We start from the raw sequence: 19564 nt of genomic DNA, 5'->3' as shown, positions 1-19564 counted from the left end.
GTTTGGTGAGGCATTGGTTGGTCCGGAGCCTTTTGCCAGGCTTACGGACACGATGTGCGGCACTGTGGCAGCAGCTAGCGTAAACACAGAACAAACAATATCCCACAATCAATCAGTGCTCTTTTCACGGTGCGAACCAAAACAATGACTCGCGTGGTTCGAGCGCTAGGTTTTGTCGTGTCGAAACTTTTTCATCCTTTGGATGGTCGACCATTCTGTGTGGCATTGTTGGCCAATGAAAATTAGTACTTTTTATACAGGTTTTAAATTCTCTAATTGGGGGTTTTAAGGCAAGGAAAATTATTATTAAGTCTTTTATGAATAAAAAAGGCACAATTTCTCCGATAAGGATTAAGCAAGTTGCACGATACATCAGTATAATGTCTCGAAGTCCTCTGCTGGAATTTATTTTCGGAAAATAATCCACCCGGGTCAAAGGAACGTTAATTGGGTGTTTTGGGTTGTACAGGGAGCTTAGTAATTGGCTAATTGGTCGAGGATGCCGATGTTGAGCCTGGTCAAGTACTTCTCTCGTGTATTGATGTGCCCACACACAAACACGATAAGGAACTAATCCTGATTGGGTTTGTTTATGCAGTACAGTTATTTTATTTTTGGAATGAAAGATAAATATTTTAAAATATGTTCTGCTAAGTTGTAAAGAATAATAAAACATATATCCTTAAGAAGAAATTGTACTCTTACTCATATTCCTCATAAAATTGCTCCATATAACATGACTAAAAAACGCTAGCGGAAAATATTTTTCTCCTATTCTATAATTTTCCGAGCACCTTAAAACAACCTTTTTCTGAGTAAATATGTTATAAAGTATTTTCTGAAGTTATTGGCATAAATACTAGAATCTACTAGGATGACTGTAAATATTGATAATTTTCAAAAGAGATTCATGAGAACCAAATTCTGTTATCCGGAATGAAATAGCCTCCCGGGCAGGCCTTAAGAACCTGCTGGGAGCCTAAATGTTTATTTTACTGAGCATGGTCAGCTTATGAATGAAAATACACATACATAGACGAATATACATTGAAGGGATTCCAGTCCAAATGGAAGGCTCTTAGTACTATGAGAAGGATATGAAGCCTCACGGATTGACCATGGTAGCAGATAGTAAAGAGACCGTGTAAATTTTGTTTCTATCTTTTTAGAACGCTAAATAGTGCTTATTGATTTTTTGACTAAGTTTTAAAAGAATTATTACAATTGAAGAAGCAACATCCACAAGCAGTGCGAGAAACTGATGAGCAGAGAGAAAAGTTGAAAAATAGAGGGTATACTTTACAAAGGTACCGAAAATTGTTAACCTAATGTAAAAGTAAGGTAGTACATTTTCGAGAAAGGTAAAACCTTACAGAATAGCAAAATTTATCCCATCGCTCAAGTCGGTTACCGGCACTCGTCATGGGAAACAGCTACAAAAGCGATGGTCTGTTCTTTCGTTCAATTCTTCGAAGGACTTTATATTTGATTGAATTTAATTGAATAGACCGAAATGTTTTTCTTGCTTAACTATTTATAATTAGTATATAACTTCACATTTGAAATTCCTTCAAACAATTTTATGAGCATTAAAAGCGTTAATAATTCATAACGCCTTCTGGGAACAAAACAAAGTTAAGAAACATGCATCCGGTCGCGTAAGGAAGCGTTTGAGATGCATCTAATAACCGTTTCGGTGGTGTGTCTTCATTACACCGACGTGAATGCTTAATTTTATGCAAATGTCTCTGGCTTCCTGCGCGCCAAAACGTGACTCGCCAAACTCGGTCGGCCAAGTTGAGCCAGGGTGAGTCAAGGTCAGAGTGCTGTTTGTCACCGTTGCAGCACCTGATTTCTTCGCTCCATCCTTGGTTGCGAAGGCTGGCTCGGTAGGTAACTGCTGCTAAACTAGTTTCGAAAACAATTTATAAGCTCACTTTATTTGACAAAATGCAAATCTCACTTAATACCCTTTTAGCGCGCTCATTGACGATGCCGCCGGTAGCCGCGTACCCCCCGGGGGATGCGTTCAAGTAATTTCATAAGAGCGGAAGTTAATGAAAGCTCCAGCTAGTCGCAGCAAGGCAAAAGTATAAGCGGTCGGGTAAAAGGTGCAATCTTCTTAGCGCGTCCCGAAGTAACTGGATAGGGGGGAGTGTTTGCTTGCTCGTCCATTAGCAAAAAAAAGAAGAAAAAAACGGAGTACGCTTAAAAGCGTTTATTGAAACTCTTCGAATAAAATGCTTTTTCTGTGCTGTAAAGTGAGCTTAAGTTAAGGTTGCATGATACAAAGTGAGGCTTGCAAACTGTAAACTTAGCTAGGAAGCATTTAATAGGTTAAGGCAAAATGAGCAGGAATGCTTCATCGAGTCCTGATCCTCTGCTAAGAATGAGGATCACCCTATATGCTGTTACTTTTTGTTTAAGAAAAAACTGTTGAATAAACGAACCTGAATTGATAGTTGATGATGAAGCTAATGAAGTTTGCCCTTGATTCGTCCGGGGCATCGTCGGTGGGAAATACAACCAAAAAACAACTCGTGAAAGAGCAAGCCCCTTCGGCTATCGGTAGTCCGACCGACCGTTGGCAGCTGGCGGCTACCAGCGTAGTCATCAGCCCCAATTGTCCGTGGTGAATTGAGTTTGAGATGATTTGGTTCCTTGGGACATTACACACCACCACCAGCTACTTGGACGTGCAAAATCAATTCTTTCGAGAGAGAATGTATCGTAGAAAGTGTATCGAGTCCACTCGACGGCATACAGGACAAGCTTTTTAAGTGTATTTGAGCTGAGTTTAACACACTTGACCCATCACTCATGGTTGGTCATGGAGTATATTTCATATCAAAATAAGTTTAATGTACAAAACTATTTGCATTCATTAGATTTTGTGTAAGCAACTGTAATACATAACTAATGTAAATGTCTTTGTTTATTGATGGGATTTTTTAAATTTTACTATTAAGATTTTTACTTAACCTATTTATTATATTGTAAAAAGCAAACAGGTGTTTTGTGCTATATTAAAAATAAAACATAAAATACCTGGGAAAGAGGCAATAAACTCCGGGATACCTTTTAGTGTAATGTGTAAACCTTTAACTTCACAGGGTTAAAGGTTAACCTTCCTTTAACTTCACAGGGTATTTAAGATACATTTAACAGCTTCGTAAAGAAACTGAAGGCTTCCTATTACAACAGTTTCAATCCTGTTTCGGAGCCTCAACGAAGCTGATGGTACAGTCCCACTGAGAAGGATCTCAAAAACTGTTTTATCCATTTACTCAAGGTTAACCCGAGGCTGGGAAGTTTGTAAGCCATACATTACATACTGGTGACGCTGTAGAAGGTTCAGACTATTCAGAGAGGTGTGGCAAGAATCGGTCAAGCGTTATGCCAGGCTGGGTTAAGAAACTTCGCCTGGTCAGCTCAAGTCAACCTAAGGGTCGCTTTGAGAAATGTTGAGACACCACATTCGTGTCGTATCAATTTTTCATAAGGAATGCCTTAGCCAATCTCTGCACTGTTTGTTTTTACTGTACTTGAGGAGCTTTGGACAACAGTGCCTAAACTTCTTGGAGCGAGTTATTCCTTTCCAGTCACCCACCCGTCCATTCTGATGTTGTTTTTTTCTTCTTCTTGGTTTCGCAACCTCTTACTAGACTTAAAGGGGGTTTCAGTTGATAAGGCAAAAACATCCATTTTTATGGCAGGCTTCTTAGATGAAATGAAAAACAAAGCTAGTTGATATGGAAACGGCTTCATATGACAGGTATATCAAATACCTTTGATTGTAATGTCCTCAGGTGATATTGTCATAGTAACCGTTGATATTGCACTTCTTCTTAAATTAATCCTTATTTTAATGTAGCGTTTGACAATATTATAAGCGATAAAATTCTCATGCTCAAGCTCATACAAAAGCTCAATATATGTAATTCAAATGGTCACGACAAAATACAACATTGTATCCTATAGTTTTGGCTACATAAATAAAAAACATCAATTTTAGGGTACGTAATTTGTACTTCCACTCAAACAACGCATTCCTCAACGCGAGTCCAACCTGCTAGCAATGATCGTTACCAGCAGCATCAGCATCCGTGTCGTACAACACCAACCCTATTCGACAAAGGGTAAACTGGGGGGCCATCAACAAAAAAAAAAAAATAATAAAAAATGGCCCCACAAAAACAAACCCCAGAGGGTTGAGAAGCATGTTTGATAAAGCTGCAATATATCCGCCCCTGTCAAGTGCAGAAATTGAAACGCATTTGAAGCATAACCACCTCACCTTTCACGGGCGACATGCGGATGCGGTGTGTCTGGGTGCAAAAACCGCCCTAGAGTCGTGAAATTAGGAGCTCACGAATCGGTGTAAAAACAAACAGCTCACCAGGAAAACAGCTTCCAGGAGGAACTTCAGAAGGTGGCTTTAGGTTTGGTGAGATGAGCGGGATGGCTTACTATTAACTTCCAGGGATGCATTTGTTAGATAACAATTACAAACAATGTACTGAAACAGAAAAAGAGCAATTGCCGTTCTGTAGGAATGAGTTATTCATCTGATAATAGTCACTGCCTATTGTTACAATCTTGGATATGAAGCAGTCTCCATACTGCAGGGCAGGGGTTCAAATCCCATTCGGACCGTTCCGCCGTAGTGAGAGCTTACTCAATAAGTGGTCTCAATACGTGGTCTCAAAAAGTCTAGTAAGCCATGAGATGACCGGCATAACCTTAGAGGTCGTTAGGCGAAGAAGAAGAAGAGAGAGAGAGAGAGATTATCTTCGAAACTTAATACTAATGAAAACTTTTATAGCAAAAATTTTAAAACGTTTTTCTCTCTCTCCGATGAGTTAAATATGTTTCACTGTTGTTACTGTTTTTTTTTTCTGTAAACTTGCCACTTTAATAGGTCTTGTACAGATTAATGCAAACGCCTTGGGGCTGCCGTTTGAACATTTGTTCACATCCACCAAATGTTGTTCACGTGTTCGATGCGGTTTGGCCGTACGGCAATTCCGTTTTGCGCCAGACAGAACGCGCTGCATGTACGATGCTGTATCCTTGCTTGCTCTTGCTTCAGTGTGCCGAACATGGTCGAAATTAGTCTGGCTGGGGAAGTGAACGTACGTCCGCTAGCGATGCTTCTCGACACCGAAAGCTCCGACGGTTGTGGCTTTCGGGTGGAGAAAATTGCGCGAAGGTTTATGGCGATTCTTGTTGGAGAAGGAGAAGAAAAACAGCTACCGAACGCAGAACTGCTACTGTAACATGATATAATTTTGTTAAAATCAGTCAAGTTCAGCCCTGTGCGGGGTGCAGGTCGACAGCACTGTCGTCTCTAACATCACATTATGGTCATCGATTGTAACTCTTGGCAATAAGTTGAACTTTTGTGATGGAATCGGTTTCAAACTCAGTTATAACAGCAAGAAATAGTTTATTAGCATTCGAGAACTACAGGTTGCTTGAGGAACGTGCTCTATTCATTAAATTGTTTCCTAGGTGGGGATTTGTTAATTTTCATGATCTTGTGATCTTCAGCGATCCTGTTTCCTCCAGAGATACGGTGTATCGTGAAGCTTTTTGACGCTTTCCTACCGTTTTTTGAGTATGTTCCAGGTATTTATGGTCTCGTCCTGAGGTTTTTTGCCATTTGTTTCGTTTGAAGTTAAGAAGCAAGTAGACATAATTTAATGGATATAGAAAATATTCATCGCAAGCCTAAAAATATGCAAACATTTTAAAAATATGTATAAATATATTCTGGTCAACTTACTAGAACATCAGATTTAAGTTCATCTCCACGAGTAGTTTATATACTGTAAAATAGACACAGATGTCGAGCTCGACCAATTGGCGAGTGGATCGACCATTTTTAAATTACAAATTAAAACACGCTTCATCAAGTTGATTTATTTTCTTCACTCTTACCACTAGATTAATCCTCCACACATGATCTTTAACTTTGGAAAACAGGACTAAGCCAACAGTGTCCCAATGTCCCAATTGCGTACGTACGTACTGTTTTTCCTGTTCCAACCAATTCATAGGCTCTGAATGTTTATCATTTTGTTATGAGCTATTTTCCCATCGCTTGCACACATCGACCTGCACAAAAGTTGCAAATGTTCGCCCGCCAAACGGACATGAGCGCGGGTTGACAATATGAAATAGTGCAGGAAAGATTATTACTAACGGAAAGTGTATTTCATTCCGTACGTTCTGTTCCTGCTTTTTGCTTTGTTTTGCCGTACCGGATGACCGGAGAGAAAACCTACGTTTGACCATATGGTACCGGCAATGGTGACGTGGCCAAACGTGTGAAAAAGTTAGCGCCAACCCGTCCAGCCCCGCACGCCGGCCGTTTGTTTATAAAGTGTTGTGTGAAAACACTATCTGCCCGGCAGGAATGAGCTGTGGAAGAAGGAAAGGAGACGGGGGACATTCGGGATCGTTGTGCTGCTGACAAGACAACGCCCGGATGCGGAAGCAGTTGTGTGTTTCAGCGAGGCGAGGGAAAGGAGCGTACCCACTAAAGCTAGTGGTAAAAATGGTAAAGCTCGATGATTAAACACCGTTGAGCGGAATTTAAATAAATATATGTGACAAGAACTGCGGCTCACTGTTTGGGTTTTACTGAGAATACAGAGAAAAAGGGCAAATAATACAATTTGTTTTAAAAAACACATGAGAAGCTGTATGAAATTAGTAGGAATGAGAATGAATATTGATGAGCTTTACATGCCCTGGTCTAACAAAATAAATGTAAATCAATAAATAAATAGCCAATCTGCCATTTAAAGTACGATCACGAATTCAACTGTTTTTCCTCACGAATCCAACTGTTTTTTCACGAATTCAACCGTCTCGCGGTCTTGGTATTCGAAAGAAGTTCTGGCGCCGGCCTCTGATGATCTGATATTCCGACCTTTATAGATATTTATTTGGTCTGCTATCAAGACTCTTCTATCCATGTGAACGCTCTGAAAAGACTTGGGGATGGACTGGGTCGTCTGGTGCCATTCTCATGACATGACCAACACACCGGGACCATTTTCGCTTAAGAATATGATCATGATCATCGAATAGCAGTTGGTAGCCAGCACTAAACTGAGACTGTTTTTGCTGGCCACGATAGGTGAATTGTTGTACGATCACCTATCTGTGCATCATCTCTGCATAAATTAATATCTTTAAATCACAATTTTAACATTGCTTCAGAGTTTATTGTTTATTATAACGACGGACGGGTCGAATACAATTTAAAAGCGCAGCGCGTGACATCACCGGTTGGTGACGATTACTGATACAGTTATATTCAAGGCACATACGGTGAAAGGGATCACAGGCCCCAAAACGGGTTAGGTGATCCTCTATGTCAAGGCGCGTCCTTGGGCGAAGCGGCCTGGTTGGGACCTGGGTATAAGTTGAGCTGAGAGAGTAGTGTTGGGGAGTCGATCCGGTAGTCCAAAAGTCCACAAATTGTCTCTGGACATTGCAGTTTTGCTGGCTTTTTTTGCGACTCGATACCCAAAAACGCACAGTGAGCGTCGTAGTCCACTTAAACCCTCCAGAAGTGCAAAGCGAACAGGGTGAAGTTGCGCTGGACGGATTCCATACGGGCCAGGGGCCGAACAGCAGATCGAACCTAGGAGCAGTAGAGCATCTTGATGGAGACCGGGTCCGTGAGGTCGCGAGTAAGATGCTTACTGTTCGTCAACAAGCAGCAAGTCGAGCTGTTCGTGGAAGCTCAACTTCTCATCGAGGAGCACTCCTAACTTCCTGTCACAGCTTTTGCGGACAGTAGTAGAACCGTTTAATGTGTGGTCGTACACCAGAGGACAGCACTTTCTCGTGAATATTACGACAACACACTTCTCAACGCACAATTCAAGACCATTCTCTGAACACCAGGACTGGAATGAACATGGGGACGGGCGTAACCACCAGTTGGAGCTTGGCGAGTAGCAAGGAAGGCGGGACTCTATCAAAGGCGCTGCCTGATGTCCGTATATACCGCGTCCACCTGGGAGTCGGAGTCGATGGTCCTGTGGCATAGGCTTACAAATTCAACCAAGTTTGTGGTGGTTGAGCGCTTGGGAACGAATCCGTGCTGGGTAGTGTTGAGGTAATTCGAGGCAGCAGCGAGAAGAGGTTCGTGCACAACAAGCTCGGAAACCTTAGCGTAGGCGCAAAGCGATATGATGCCGCGGTAAGTGCAGGCACTGGATTTGTCTCCCTTTTTGTGCACCGGAACTAACCACGAGGCTGTCCAGCTAGCAGGATAGGTACCCAGGCGAAACGATTCACGAAAAATCGAGACCAGGATTGGCGCAATGGTGGCACCACTTCGCTTCAGGATAGAAGGCGGAAACGATGCGTCCCGGGACAAACGATGGCTTGAGACGGTCAATAGCTTTTAGAACTGAAGACACATCAAAGATCGGCAAGCGAGGATCAATATGTTTATAGACAGGGAGATGTTTGTTTGTTGCGGACACAAAGTTCAGATAGCGATAAGCCTAACACGCCGCGCTTCTGGCAGTCAGGTATTCATTGCCAGAACGCTTTGCTGATGACCATTTCCTGGTGCCGCTTGTGTCGCTGTGGTAGATTTCCGCACCAAGGCACTTGAATTTTTCGAACAGTACTCAACTTAGAACGGTTTAAAGGGGCAATTCTACAGCAGGCTAACACGTCAAACCGGTTAAAACTATCGCTGATAATTGTTTAATAGCCTTCAGATTGAGTAGTCCATAACAATTATTCGTCTAGCTGTGCTATGTATTTGCAAATACCATTAAAAGTTACTTGTTCGTCTTATTTTAATGGCTCAGTTTTGGACTTTGATCGACCAAACATTTTCTGCTTGGTTTAGCTAAACACTATGCCATATCTACTAAACTAACAGCAGATAGTGTCTGGGTCCAGATTAGATTCGATCCACAACTTTCGGTGTTTTTGACCCATTTCTCATGCACGTGACAATGAATTCAACCCTGTACCCGTATTACCACTTATCGGAACTTTGTTTGTTTGTAATATGTATAAGCCTACAATTATGTAAATAAAATTTCATTACACTGAATTTAACATTCTTCAAACAGTTAGAGTTGAGTAAAAGCTTGGTAGGTTATTCGGGGTCCAGGTACATAGATTAAAATGGTCTTTACTATGTTTTTAATCTAAACAAAGAGCTTTACTGCTGTACAATCGTTTCGTTATTTTTATAAGTGTCGCGATAACAAATCTCTGCCAACTACCGCTGTACAAAAGATAAGATAAGATTTTTTGGCTGTGACTGTTATTGACCTAAAAATGATTGCAGTTTGGTGGTTGGAACCCATAAGCCTAGAGAGCTAATTTTAGCTTAGTAAACTGGAAATACAATCTATCAGAACACATCTATAAGCAGTTTGTAGTTATTGGGGCTCTGGAAATCTTATCGCAACACAGTCAAGAACAGTGACTGGTAAACAAAAAATAAAATGTTCCTAAACCACACGTAAATTAACGATATTTTCGTTCCTAAAAGTCCAACAACTCACTCATCCACTGAGGTATTCCCAGGTTCACTCCCAAATACTTCCAGAACAATTGAGAAGCAATCAATATGATGATCTAATTAAAATTCTTCTTCCAACTGAGTAAGTGAGGTACGGTACAGTACCTGCAAACCAACTACTGGCCAAGTACCATGGCAACGCACAGAGTGCCATGATCCTACACGCAACAGACGGTCGTGTGTTGCCTCTGCCTGGAAAGTAAATTTAATATTCATAATCGGAAGCTGCCATCCGTGTGCTGGCCGCCATGGCAGGAGCCAAGAGTTTAAAGAGAAAATTGCCCACACATTGCCATTGCCAAAACTATTTGAATAATTCAGCTTGCGCTGGCAGAACGAGTGCAGTGCAGCCGGTGGCAAATAGTAATGGGATATAATAATCGAGACGGTGAGCGAACGCCCAAGTACAATTCCGGAAGGTAATACATAAATTAATGGACTAGAAATGTAAACGTGTTTGGGGTTAGCGATTATCTGTTCTGGCTTTTTTTTGTCGTTCACTTTTGATTATTGCAGTTTGTTGAAGGAGTTGAGCGGGGGTGTCTTTTCAACACAATCAGAATTATTTAATAAGGGTGGTTTTCTGAACCAGCGAGCAGTCGGTGACTTGTTTGCCCGGCAAGATACGATTATTTTATATTTTGAATTTTTGTATTTTTCATATCGCAAGCATTCATTATGTTTTTAGCTTGTTTTTTCATCGTTTTTTAATTGGACTAAACTGTTTCTTTACACATTTTTTACAAATTTGCTCTACACACAATGAAAAAGGTAACACGTTTGCAGGTAAATGCAAACTACAGTAAAATTAAAAACTCTACAACGATATCATTCTATAATATAATATCCGAGCTGCATCAATTATAGCACACTAAAAGGCTCAAACGGAAGGGATATTTATACCATAGCAAGTGCACACACCATTTCGGAAAAACCTTACAAATGTCGTTCCGTGTACAGTAAGGTTTTCCTCAGAGTAGTACCCTTTATGTACCGCAGCGCTGTTAGCGTCAAGGAGAAATATATGCGTGCGCACACCAAGAGTGTGGTGCTGAGATAGATTATAGCGGATATCTAAGTTTCGTCAACAGATGGCACTAATGTTGCTTTGAAACACGCAACAAAATTAATTAAATAAAATGTTTAAATAATTTCTGATAACGCAAAACAATGGAATATAAAACGATAGATAGAAAGATAACAACTATTAAGTGAATAAAAAAATCGTTTTATTTTTTGGCTCATTTGTTTAGCTTGCTATAATTTTTAGAATGTTTGCAAACAAGCGTAAAGTACTGGGCGTCTCCAGCAATGTTTCTCATATTTGGAAAAATATCCTACGGCTTATTGCAGTGGATCAGCAACTCTTGGGTTACCTACTTCTCGTAAGTATAGTAATTTTAGTAATTGAGAATGCAATTCCTTGAGTGATTAATAACAAAATGTATCGATAATTAGATGGTTCCGCATTTTCATTTCCACAAAATTCACAAAGTGCTTCCAAATTGCTGGTGAGCAGGCAAGTCTATTCCAGACAATAAGAGATACTCATACAGAAATATTCGAGAGTTATTTGAATCTCAAATATTGCGAACTTATCACTGCTATTGGTTTGGTCTGGTATTTGATCGACCGACCTCAACTGATCTCAAATCTCCGCCGAGAACAGTACGTGGTCGATCCGATTCTCATTACGAAGACTTGCTAAATCATTGTCCCTGTCTGCACAGGTGCGTCTGTTTCAGAAGAAATACCTAGGTCAGATAAGACCACTTCATATGCATAACGGAAACATCTGAAACAGAAGCCCCAGCAAGACTATCGTCCATGGGATTAGCACTTTGTTGAGGATCGTTTAGAATGTTCGCTGTTTGAATGTAGTTCATAACGTGGAATCTGTTATGAAATAGCACTTACCTTGGGTGAAAAGACTTTGCTTTGTTGCAATTCTCTAACATGTCATCGTCAAACATAGTAGACGCATGAGCGATCGTGACAAGCATACACAATCGCTGCTAGGAATATGAGTCATCTCAAGAAGAGTCAAGAAATAACCCATTATCTCTGGGTAAACCCTTAATAAGTTCGGAATGCATACGGACAGTACACCCATCGTGCGTGTAACGGTGCTGTAATATTTCCAGAAGCCAGTTTGTATTCATTTTGAAATGATATAATTTCTGTGAGCGAAATAGTGTTGTTCGTTATCGTAACAGTTTTGTCGGAAAATTTACAAACAGTTTGCACAATCCACACACTCAACTCACTCCTCCACGCCCTCGATCTACTGTACAGCAGGGGAATATTACGCGCACACGCACACACACACATACTGTCACGTGACGTGTTAGTTGCCGCACTGATAATGATGATCATGATGATATGTTCAGCAGCAGAAGCCTTGACGGGTAGATTAAAGGGTTAACGATACATGTTGCGTTTTACAATGCTGCTGCTAGTCGGAAGGACATTCGATGCGAGACATCTCCATCGATCGATGAATAACTATCTGCCTGGGTAACTATTTCGTCGTCCATGATGATTATTTAGCACGATCCTGTTGACCGAAAGGAAAGATGTTAGCTGGTGGTGATGGAAGGTTATCAGATGGGAAGTAGCAAACCATGTTTATTTCCCACGCAGCCCCATAAACCCGTTCGGAACTCGTTTCGGAGGTGCCGCATTCAGATGCATCGAGGGCCCGAACGCAGGATCAAGCACGAGAAAGTTTGGATACTCTTTGGCCATTCGATCGGTGTTCTGGAATGGTTAAAGCTAGGTGAGCGATATCTGCTGCGCTTTGCATTGCGATGCGCCTTACCACGTCGTCCAAACTCCATCGTTCGTCCAGCGATGTGTCAAAGCTCTTCTTGCCACGCATCCCTAAGGAGAATGTGCGTATTGTAGTGATACGTAATAGGCTCGCGCATCAAAAACATACCCATAAATCCGGAAGGAGCCCGTTTGCCATCTCGATACGAGTTGGGACCACCGCGTGATGCCTGATTGTTCCAACTGAACAGAGACAGAGACTTCTTGCCCCGCATTCCTACCGACGGTGAACGGTGAAGAAACGGTTGGTTAATTGCATTACTGTCCGCACCAATGTCTCACGATAATAGCGTACCATTAAATCCGGAAGGAACCCGTCGTCCTCGCATGCCCGTAAATCCTGTCGGTGCTCGTTTGGGAAGATTCCGTCCAAACCCGTACTGACCCCGCTCGTTCTCGTCTTCGCTGCCCTGTGCCGTCCGGAACAGCTGAAATTGGAGTAAATTTGTTTATACGCGATTGACTCATTTCGCTAGATCAAAGCGATACCGATACCTGGTGCTCGTTGTGCGGCATAAACATCTCGTTTTCCACCTCGAGCGCTGCCCTGTTGTCCGGATGGTCATTAGATCGCCGGACGGGGGACGCAGATGCAAAAATTGATTCATTTATCAATCAATCGGCGCATAATCAATGCACGACAACATTCACCTACCTCAGACTGTCCAGCAGCTCCGGGCTGAAGCGCCACCGGGGCATTCCGCTCCAGCTGCCGCTCGGTACCATCCGTGAGTCACCGTCGGTCGGTGAGGGAGTTGGCGGTGGTGGCGGTAGGTCGTTATCGTTGAATGCATTTTCGTTGAATGCCATGTAATTGGGCCTATCGTCATCGGCACTCGGGACACCATCGACAGGAATCTCCTGGTGGCGCGGATCGGACAAACGGAGGCAACGAGCAAATGCAATTAATGCAATTAACATGCACTGATTAATCTACTTACCGGCACGTCGGCCGATGATGTTTCGGAAAGGCCACTAACCGAAACGCACACGCTGGCGAGGCACGCCAGTGCCAGTATTACGAAAGGTCGGCTCATTTCTAGCGCTGGCAAGCTAAACTGTGGAAGGAGTTAATTACGATCATCTTCCTACGCGGTGGCTTATCACAACAACAAAAAATATATACAAAATCGCCTGACGTCACACTCGGCATGGAAATGAATTCTGCGGCCGCAACATACAGCACCTTCCAGAAGAGGCCCCATTTTTTGTGTGTGTCATGCTGGCAAGTTTTCGTTCGTGTCGTGCGTTCGTTGCGTTTCGAAGCTAAGTGTAATTTTTCTCGCGGATGAGTGCAACGCACGCTGATATGTTTATAGTTGTCAAATTGATTACGTGCCGATTGTCGTGATTACTTTTCGTGACCGAGTTTGACACATGTGCGACCGTTTTCTTTTTCGGATCCGCGTGGGTTTTACGCGATGATCGTTTGTTTTTTTTTGGTTTGCTGTTGCCGGTAGTGTCGAATGGATGGTTTCAAATTTGCATAAAACACAACAAAAAACGAATGCAGTGCGTTATTTTCTAGATACATTCTTAATCAATTTGAATTAAAATTGCAATACAATTAATATATCGTGTGCTATGCACAGTTATAGGTTTAATTGAATTGGGAATCATTGCTGCTTTCGTCATTCCTGTACACGAGCAAGTAATCAATTTATGTGATTCAATTTGTTAAGTATAAAAAAATCACCAAGTAGATAGACAAATGCTGTCCCCTCGTGAAGACAGTATCTGAACTATGTTGAACCAAAATCTGCGTTTTCTGTACTTCATTCGGCAGGCCTATACTGATAAAACGGCCCTCGATCGAGGACCACCGGTGCGTCAACCAGCTCCGCCAATTCGCGAATATCCTTGTGATGAAGTCTTCTTGACTCTAGAAGATCTTCCGATAGTTTAAAAAAAGCCTTAAATGGAAACTTTGCATGGCTCGGACGGAAATCCATGAAAACTGAAAAAACTCCGGTTCTTCTCTTACTTTTCTTCTTCTTCTTTGGGTTAAGCCAAAGTCATAACCTGTTAGAGTCATGACTGCCATTTCTGGCTTAATGGACTAAATGATTCCACGTAGTTGGATAGTCAGTCCTCACTACGGGGGAAACGGTTCGTTTGGCCTCCACCACCGAGCCAAACACTTCTCGTAGTATATGTTTCAAAAATCTGGAGTAGCTTTACTATATGAATCTCAGCTCATGTTTACAGTAATTTGGCTAGCCGATAGCATTTTTTATACTATGCTCTGGGTGAATGTATATCCTTGTCAGTTGAGTGAGTAACGGTGATACTTCACATATTGGAAGATTGTCCCACACTCTCCACAGAACGCGAATCAAAATTAGCAGGAAATTTAATAGGATAGGATAGGATACTCCAGTCAAGATTTTCGAACAAAAAGTGAATACTTCAGGCTCTGTGGAAAAATTGAGCACAACTAATTTGAGGATAGTGTTATCATTCTCAAGGGATTGGATCCATTCCCGGTTTTACCATGTGAAAAATAGTTTTACCGGATGGATTTAAACATTTCTTCATTAATGCAATTATTTGTTCAACTCAATAAGAATTTGTCTTAATGAAGCTTAATTGTTATTGCCTTTGATGGTCCATAAATAATTTTTATTTGTTTAATTCTTGTAGTAACGAACAGTCATGGGGGCGATCCGGTGGTCGAGGTGACCGGATTTCGTATCTACTTTGCTACGGGTAAAAACAAGTCAGGGAAAGCTAGACATGGGATAAAAGTACATTATTTGTTCAACAAAGTAAATAAACTTTCTCATATTGTTGGCTTGAAGTATTAATTACGAAGAAAAGCTTCAAAATTATTCATTGAGAGAAGTATTACAATTGATAGTGCATTTAAATCTCCACAATTTTATTCATTAAAACCAATCCATTTGGATCCATATCGAATTCTCTCGTTGCTGAGTGTGATGTGGCTGCCCTAACTCAACCTTATTCTATTATACATCTTATTTATCAAATTTATCGAATTCTAAATTACACGCAACAAAACTTTTCAGTGTGCAAAAGTTCATTGCCATCGGTCAGTATTCAATGCTACCTTCAAGTAATTCATCATCGACGAGCTTAATTCAATAGGTTTAATGTGGATCGTGGTGCTGTGTATTGTTAGCCCTTTTTGGCTACTGCCATGACTGGTATGGGAAAACACATCTTTAAGATCGATGAACAAAACTTCGATAGCTTCCAATTAGAAACGACCTTCACAAACGGCCACTTGTATCGAGTACCACCCTTGCCATACCGTAAAACTAATGAAGACTAATGGTTGCTCTATACCGCCAGATGTTGCTGGTGGGGTGGAATTTTGCTTAAAAGCCGAATCGTTCATTCAAATTCACTTTAACGCGTTGAACATGCAAAGCACTTACACTTACATGCCATGGCTGATTTCGCTAACCGACGACAATAGTTGGTAAAATAAGGAAAACGGAAGACGTTGCATGTACAGTCATAATTGGGTTACGCTGAACTGTGATGGGAAGGAAAAGTGAAAAATGTGTGTGTGTGTGTGTGTGTGTGTGTGTGTATGTGTGTGTGTGTGTGTGTGTGTGTGTGTCCTTTTATTGTAGGTAGTCGGTTAACTATCACCGATGAGCCTTGATAGTTTAGTGGCGATCGAATTGCCGGTCGAACGTTCAACAGTTGCCTGCCGGTTAGAAACATGGAAATTGGAATGAATGTAAAGTCCGACGTCAGACCGAGTAAGGACCGCAACAAACTCCGGGGAGGGAGGGGCGGTGGCTCAGATCGTCATTTTTCTTCGCCTATTAAAAGCACAAAGCTCGTCTCGCTGCACCTCGGCAGCAGCAGATGGTTTAGCTGCACTGCTCAATTTTATGAACAACTTTGCCCATCATCCTCCATCACGGCACACTAAATCATCAGGGCTCGCCTGGCTAAAATATCACAACGGGTAAGCGGGCGGATGGGATAATATGATTTCCGGGGCTTGATTCCTTCCTCCTCCCGCGCCAAGCTTTGTTCGGCACCAAACCGGACCCTTCTTCGCGTGCACCATTTTGCAGCAGCAGCAGCAGAACAACCGAACACGGTAAATCGGACGTGTACGGCGAAAGAAGCTGCCAGCTGCCAGATAGTTGTTTCCGATTTATTTAATACGACTGCAAAAGTAGCAGCAAAGCGAGCGGACTAAATAGAGTACCGCCGTGGTCGGTTGCACGATTCTCGGGGAATTTGTGGTAAATTTAATTCCAGTGCGCGCTTTCCCTTTCCGCGCGTTGGACAGCATCATGGACAGCCGATGGGGGGACCGGGCTGGGTTAGTTGTGGTGATGCGCCTTACAAGGAAACATCCTCCGGGAGGGATGCAAAGCCAAACGGCGAAAAAGACACGAGTGCCGGTTTAAAAAATTCAAGGACGTCCGTATAACTGTTACATTTATAGTGATATATTAATACATGAGCCTCGCGGTACGCTCGGTGAAAGTATCACGTATTGTGCATGAATATTCATAGCAAGTGTTGGTCAACGAAATAGAAATAGAGAGAAAGAGAGAGAGAGAGAGAGAGATAGAGATAGGGCGAGTACAAATGCAAATAGTACTCGGCACGGCTAGCTCGGGCCGCAACACGCCATAAAGATTATGCTCACGTACTAGTCCGGTTCGCGGTCAGGTCAGGAGTTTTTACCTGTTCCCGAAGCTTAGTGTTCTATGTCCAACGCAAGCAAAAAAAAAGTACAACAGTGAATTATTCGACTGTTAGTCATGGCCCGATTCTAGCATCTTTTTCAAGATCAGACACCTGAGCGACAGAGAGGATTAAGCAAAGTATCATATATTGTTTCTGTTCCCGTAATGGACGGATGAACGAACGCTTTGCACCGCGAGGGGATGATGTACATTATGCTTTTTTCGCTTAAAAGCGTTGGTGATAAGGATTTAAATTTTAAATGTATGTTCGAACTCTTTTGTACGTTATGCTTCAACCAACCGTTGCAAAACCCTGTTGGTTTTTGAGCAAATAGGGAAATAAATAATGTAATGCTGCTGCACGTTCGCCAAATGTGCGCCAGCTTTTAGTACTCCGTTCGGTAACAAACGCGATTTAATCCGAGCATAAGCTTATTGCTCCATATTAAAAATCCCGGAGCTTTGATGCTAACCGATAACAATCATTAAACATGGACGAGCAATGAACTGTTGGCCGTTTGAGCGCGATTTGATCCATTAAGCAAATACTTTCAAGCTAACTTACAGTTCGTACATTTTTAATGAACTGGCGGCCATCATTACCGGTCACGATTAGCGAGGCCTTACGTAGCGCGCGACATAATCGATCAGGTCCTTTTAAAAACAGGGAAGTTTTGGGCCAGATTATGGGTGGGGTTTTTGGGTTGAAGACTAATTTTCAGTTATGGTCCAGCTACGTATTATCTCAAGTTAGTTTAGATTCAAATGGGTAAAGTTTTAGGGTCGTTCCCTAAGCAGAGTTTTTATGTAACGAAGCTGGAACTTCCGCGATCATCGTACTACTGTTACGTGTGCAAGGATATAGAAACACAGATTAGCCGTCTTGGTTAATTTACCAGAAAGAGCAAAGATCACTAACCGAGCACATTACTTAGCACAGCAGAGAAAAAAAATCCCACAAGAACCTTAAGAAATGATGCTGCCGTCGTGTGCCTTCATCTCGCCCAGCTACCTTACCCATTAGCAAGCAAGATATGGGGTGAATAATATCATCATTTCATTTCACAACACACGACGCACGTTTCGCACACTGTTTCGCTGTGGCACTGTCCTGCATACGTTCCCTTCTCTGCCCCTAAACACCTTCACGCTCGCAAACATAATTAAATATTCAACTGCTTTCGGTGGCCTTGCCATCAGAACAACCAACCAAGAAAAAAAAACACACCTCGTGTGGCACATCAACACCTTCTCTCATCCTTCCGTTACGCGGAGGCCAGCACTGCTTCCGGTGTCTGTTTTTCTAGCTCCTCTTTTTTATTTTTTGGTTGGGGCGCGTGTGTATCTTATGGGTTACACAGCATTCATAAGCACACAGTAATTACTTACCCGGGGTCCGGTTCCGTTTGTTGGGAAAAGTAAAGGCAACGGCTGCGCTCCTTGATGAAAGCTTGATCAGGTCGAAAGTAACAGCGCGACACCACCAGTGGAAAAATAGAACTCAAATTCTACCAGGCTACCACACTAAATATTAACATAGGACGCGTTTCGGAGCACGGCCCGGCCAGGTGCAATGCAACATGCAGTTCACCCGGTTCACTGCGTTTCGATTTTTTTCTCGACGGTGGGGCAGGCAATTCAAACACGGCCCAAGAACAGCCACCGAAGAACACGTGGCGCTCGTGCACGTCCGGTCGCGGTTGGATCTTTCGCTCTCGCACCGTTACCGACACCAACCGTTTGAATGATTCAGAATCATCACACTTGGCACCTTTTATATAGCAGTCGGAAAAGCCATCCGGGCCAGCGGGCGATAGGGACGGAGCTGGGAAAAATGGTTTTCCGCCACACAATCGCGCTATAGGGCATGCGTTGAGCATTCGCCGGACGTTCTGAATCGGTCGACTGAACCGAAGAAAGACGATCGTCTCGCGGAACACCACGGTTGTTGTTGGGCCCGTTTTGCTGCAACAGTGGCCGCTGGTAACAGGGCGCAATGACTGAATGTGGAATTTAATTCCAATAGGATTTTTGAGGGGATTTGTGGATTTCGCCATCACGCGGCGTTGCTGTGTAGCTGTGAAGAGTTGCGAGAATAATTAGTGCGCGAGCTAAGCAACAGTTGTGGCAATGGAAGGGTTAAGTTAAAGGGTAAATTTTTACTATAAAATTATCATTATGGAGAAAACAAACTGAGTGATTTGAGGCTTGACCGCCGGGAGCGTTTTAAGCCCGAAATGTGTTGGGTACGGCTGAATGGTACATAGTGGAAAAAGTAGTTCACAATTATTGGGGCACCTCAACTTTTTGTCGGTCAGTTTGTTGAAATCATTAAATTAGCTTTTAACGAGCAAATAAAATGGAAACGGACAGAATATTGCTTTAAAAAAAAATAATAACATAAATGGCACTACTGCAAGTCTGATCGACTCTTGGTCATTCGTTAATGAGTCAGATTAGTGTTGTGTGT

At 42.3% G+C, this 19564-nt stretch overlaps 1 protein-coding gene across 3 annotated transcripts; it reads right to left on the bottom strand.

Moving 5' to 3' along the window:
* Positions 1-11698: 11698 nt before the first annotated feature.
* Positions 11699-18842, bottom strand: LOC118514469 (tachykinins-like). Of its 3 annotated transcripts, none has more exons than XM_036061396.1 (9): positions 18484-18842; positions 13351-13467; positions 13065-13270; positions 12905-12956; positions 12705-12819; positions 12519-12626; positions 12399-12460; positions 12201-12337; positions 11699-12134 (listed from the first exon to the last, which is right to left on the bottom strand). In XM_036061396.1, exons 2-8 carry the CDS (start codon positions 13444-13446, stop codon positions 12206-12208), a joined length of 771 nt encoding a protein of 256 aa, XP_035917289.1. In that variant the 5' UTR covers positions 13447-13467; positions 18484-18842; the 3' UTR covers positions 11699-12134; positions 12201-12205. The 3 variants fall into 3 exon arrangements, with proteins under 3 accessions (XP_035917289.1, XP_035917288.1, XP_035917287.1); XM_036061395.1 differs by having other exon boundaries at positions 12705-12837; positions 13351-13462; XM_036061394.1 differs by having other exon boundaries at positions 12705-12837; positions 18484-18841.
* Between the last annotated feature and the right edge of the window lie 722 nt (positions 18843-19564).

This window comes from Anopheles stephensi, chromosome 3 (genome assembly GCF_013141755.1).
Source record: "Anopheles stephensi strain Indian chromosome 3, UCI_ANSTEP_V1.0, whole genome shotgun sequence".
Taxonomy (NCBI): Eukaryota; Metazoa; Arthropoda; class Insecta; order Diptera; family Culicidae; genus Anopheles; species Anopheles stephensi.
Note: the sequence above shows the minus strand (reverse complement) of the source record. Positions and strands in the feature narration are given on the sequence as shown.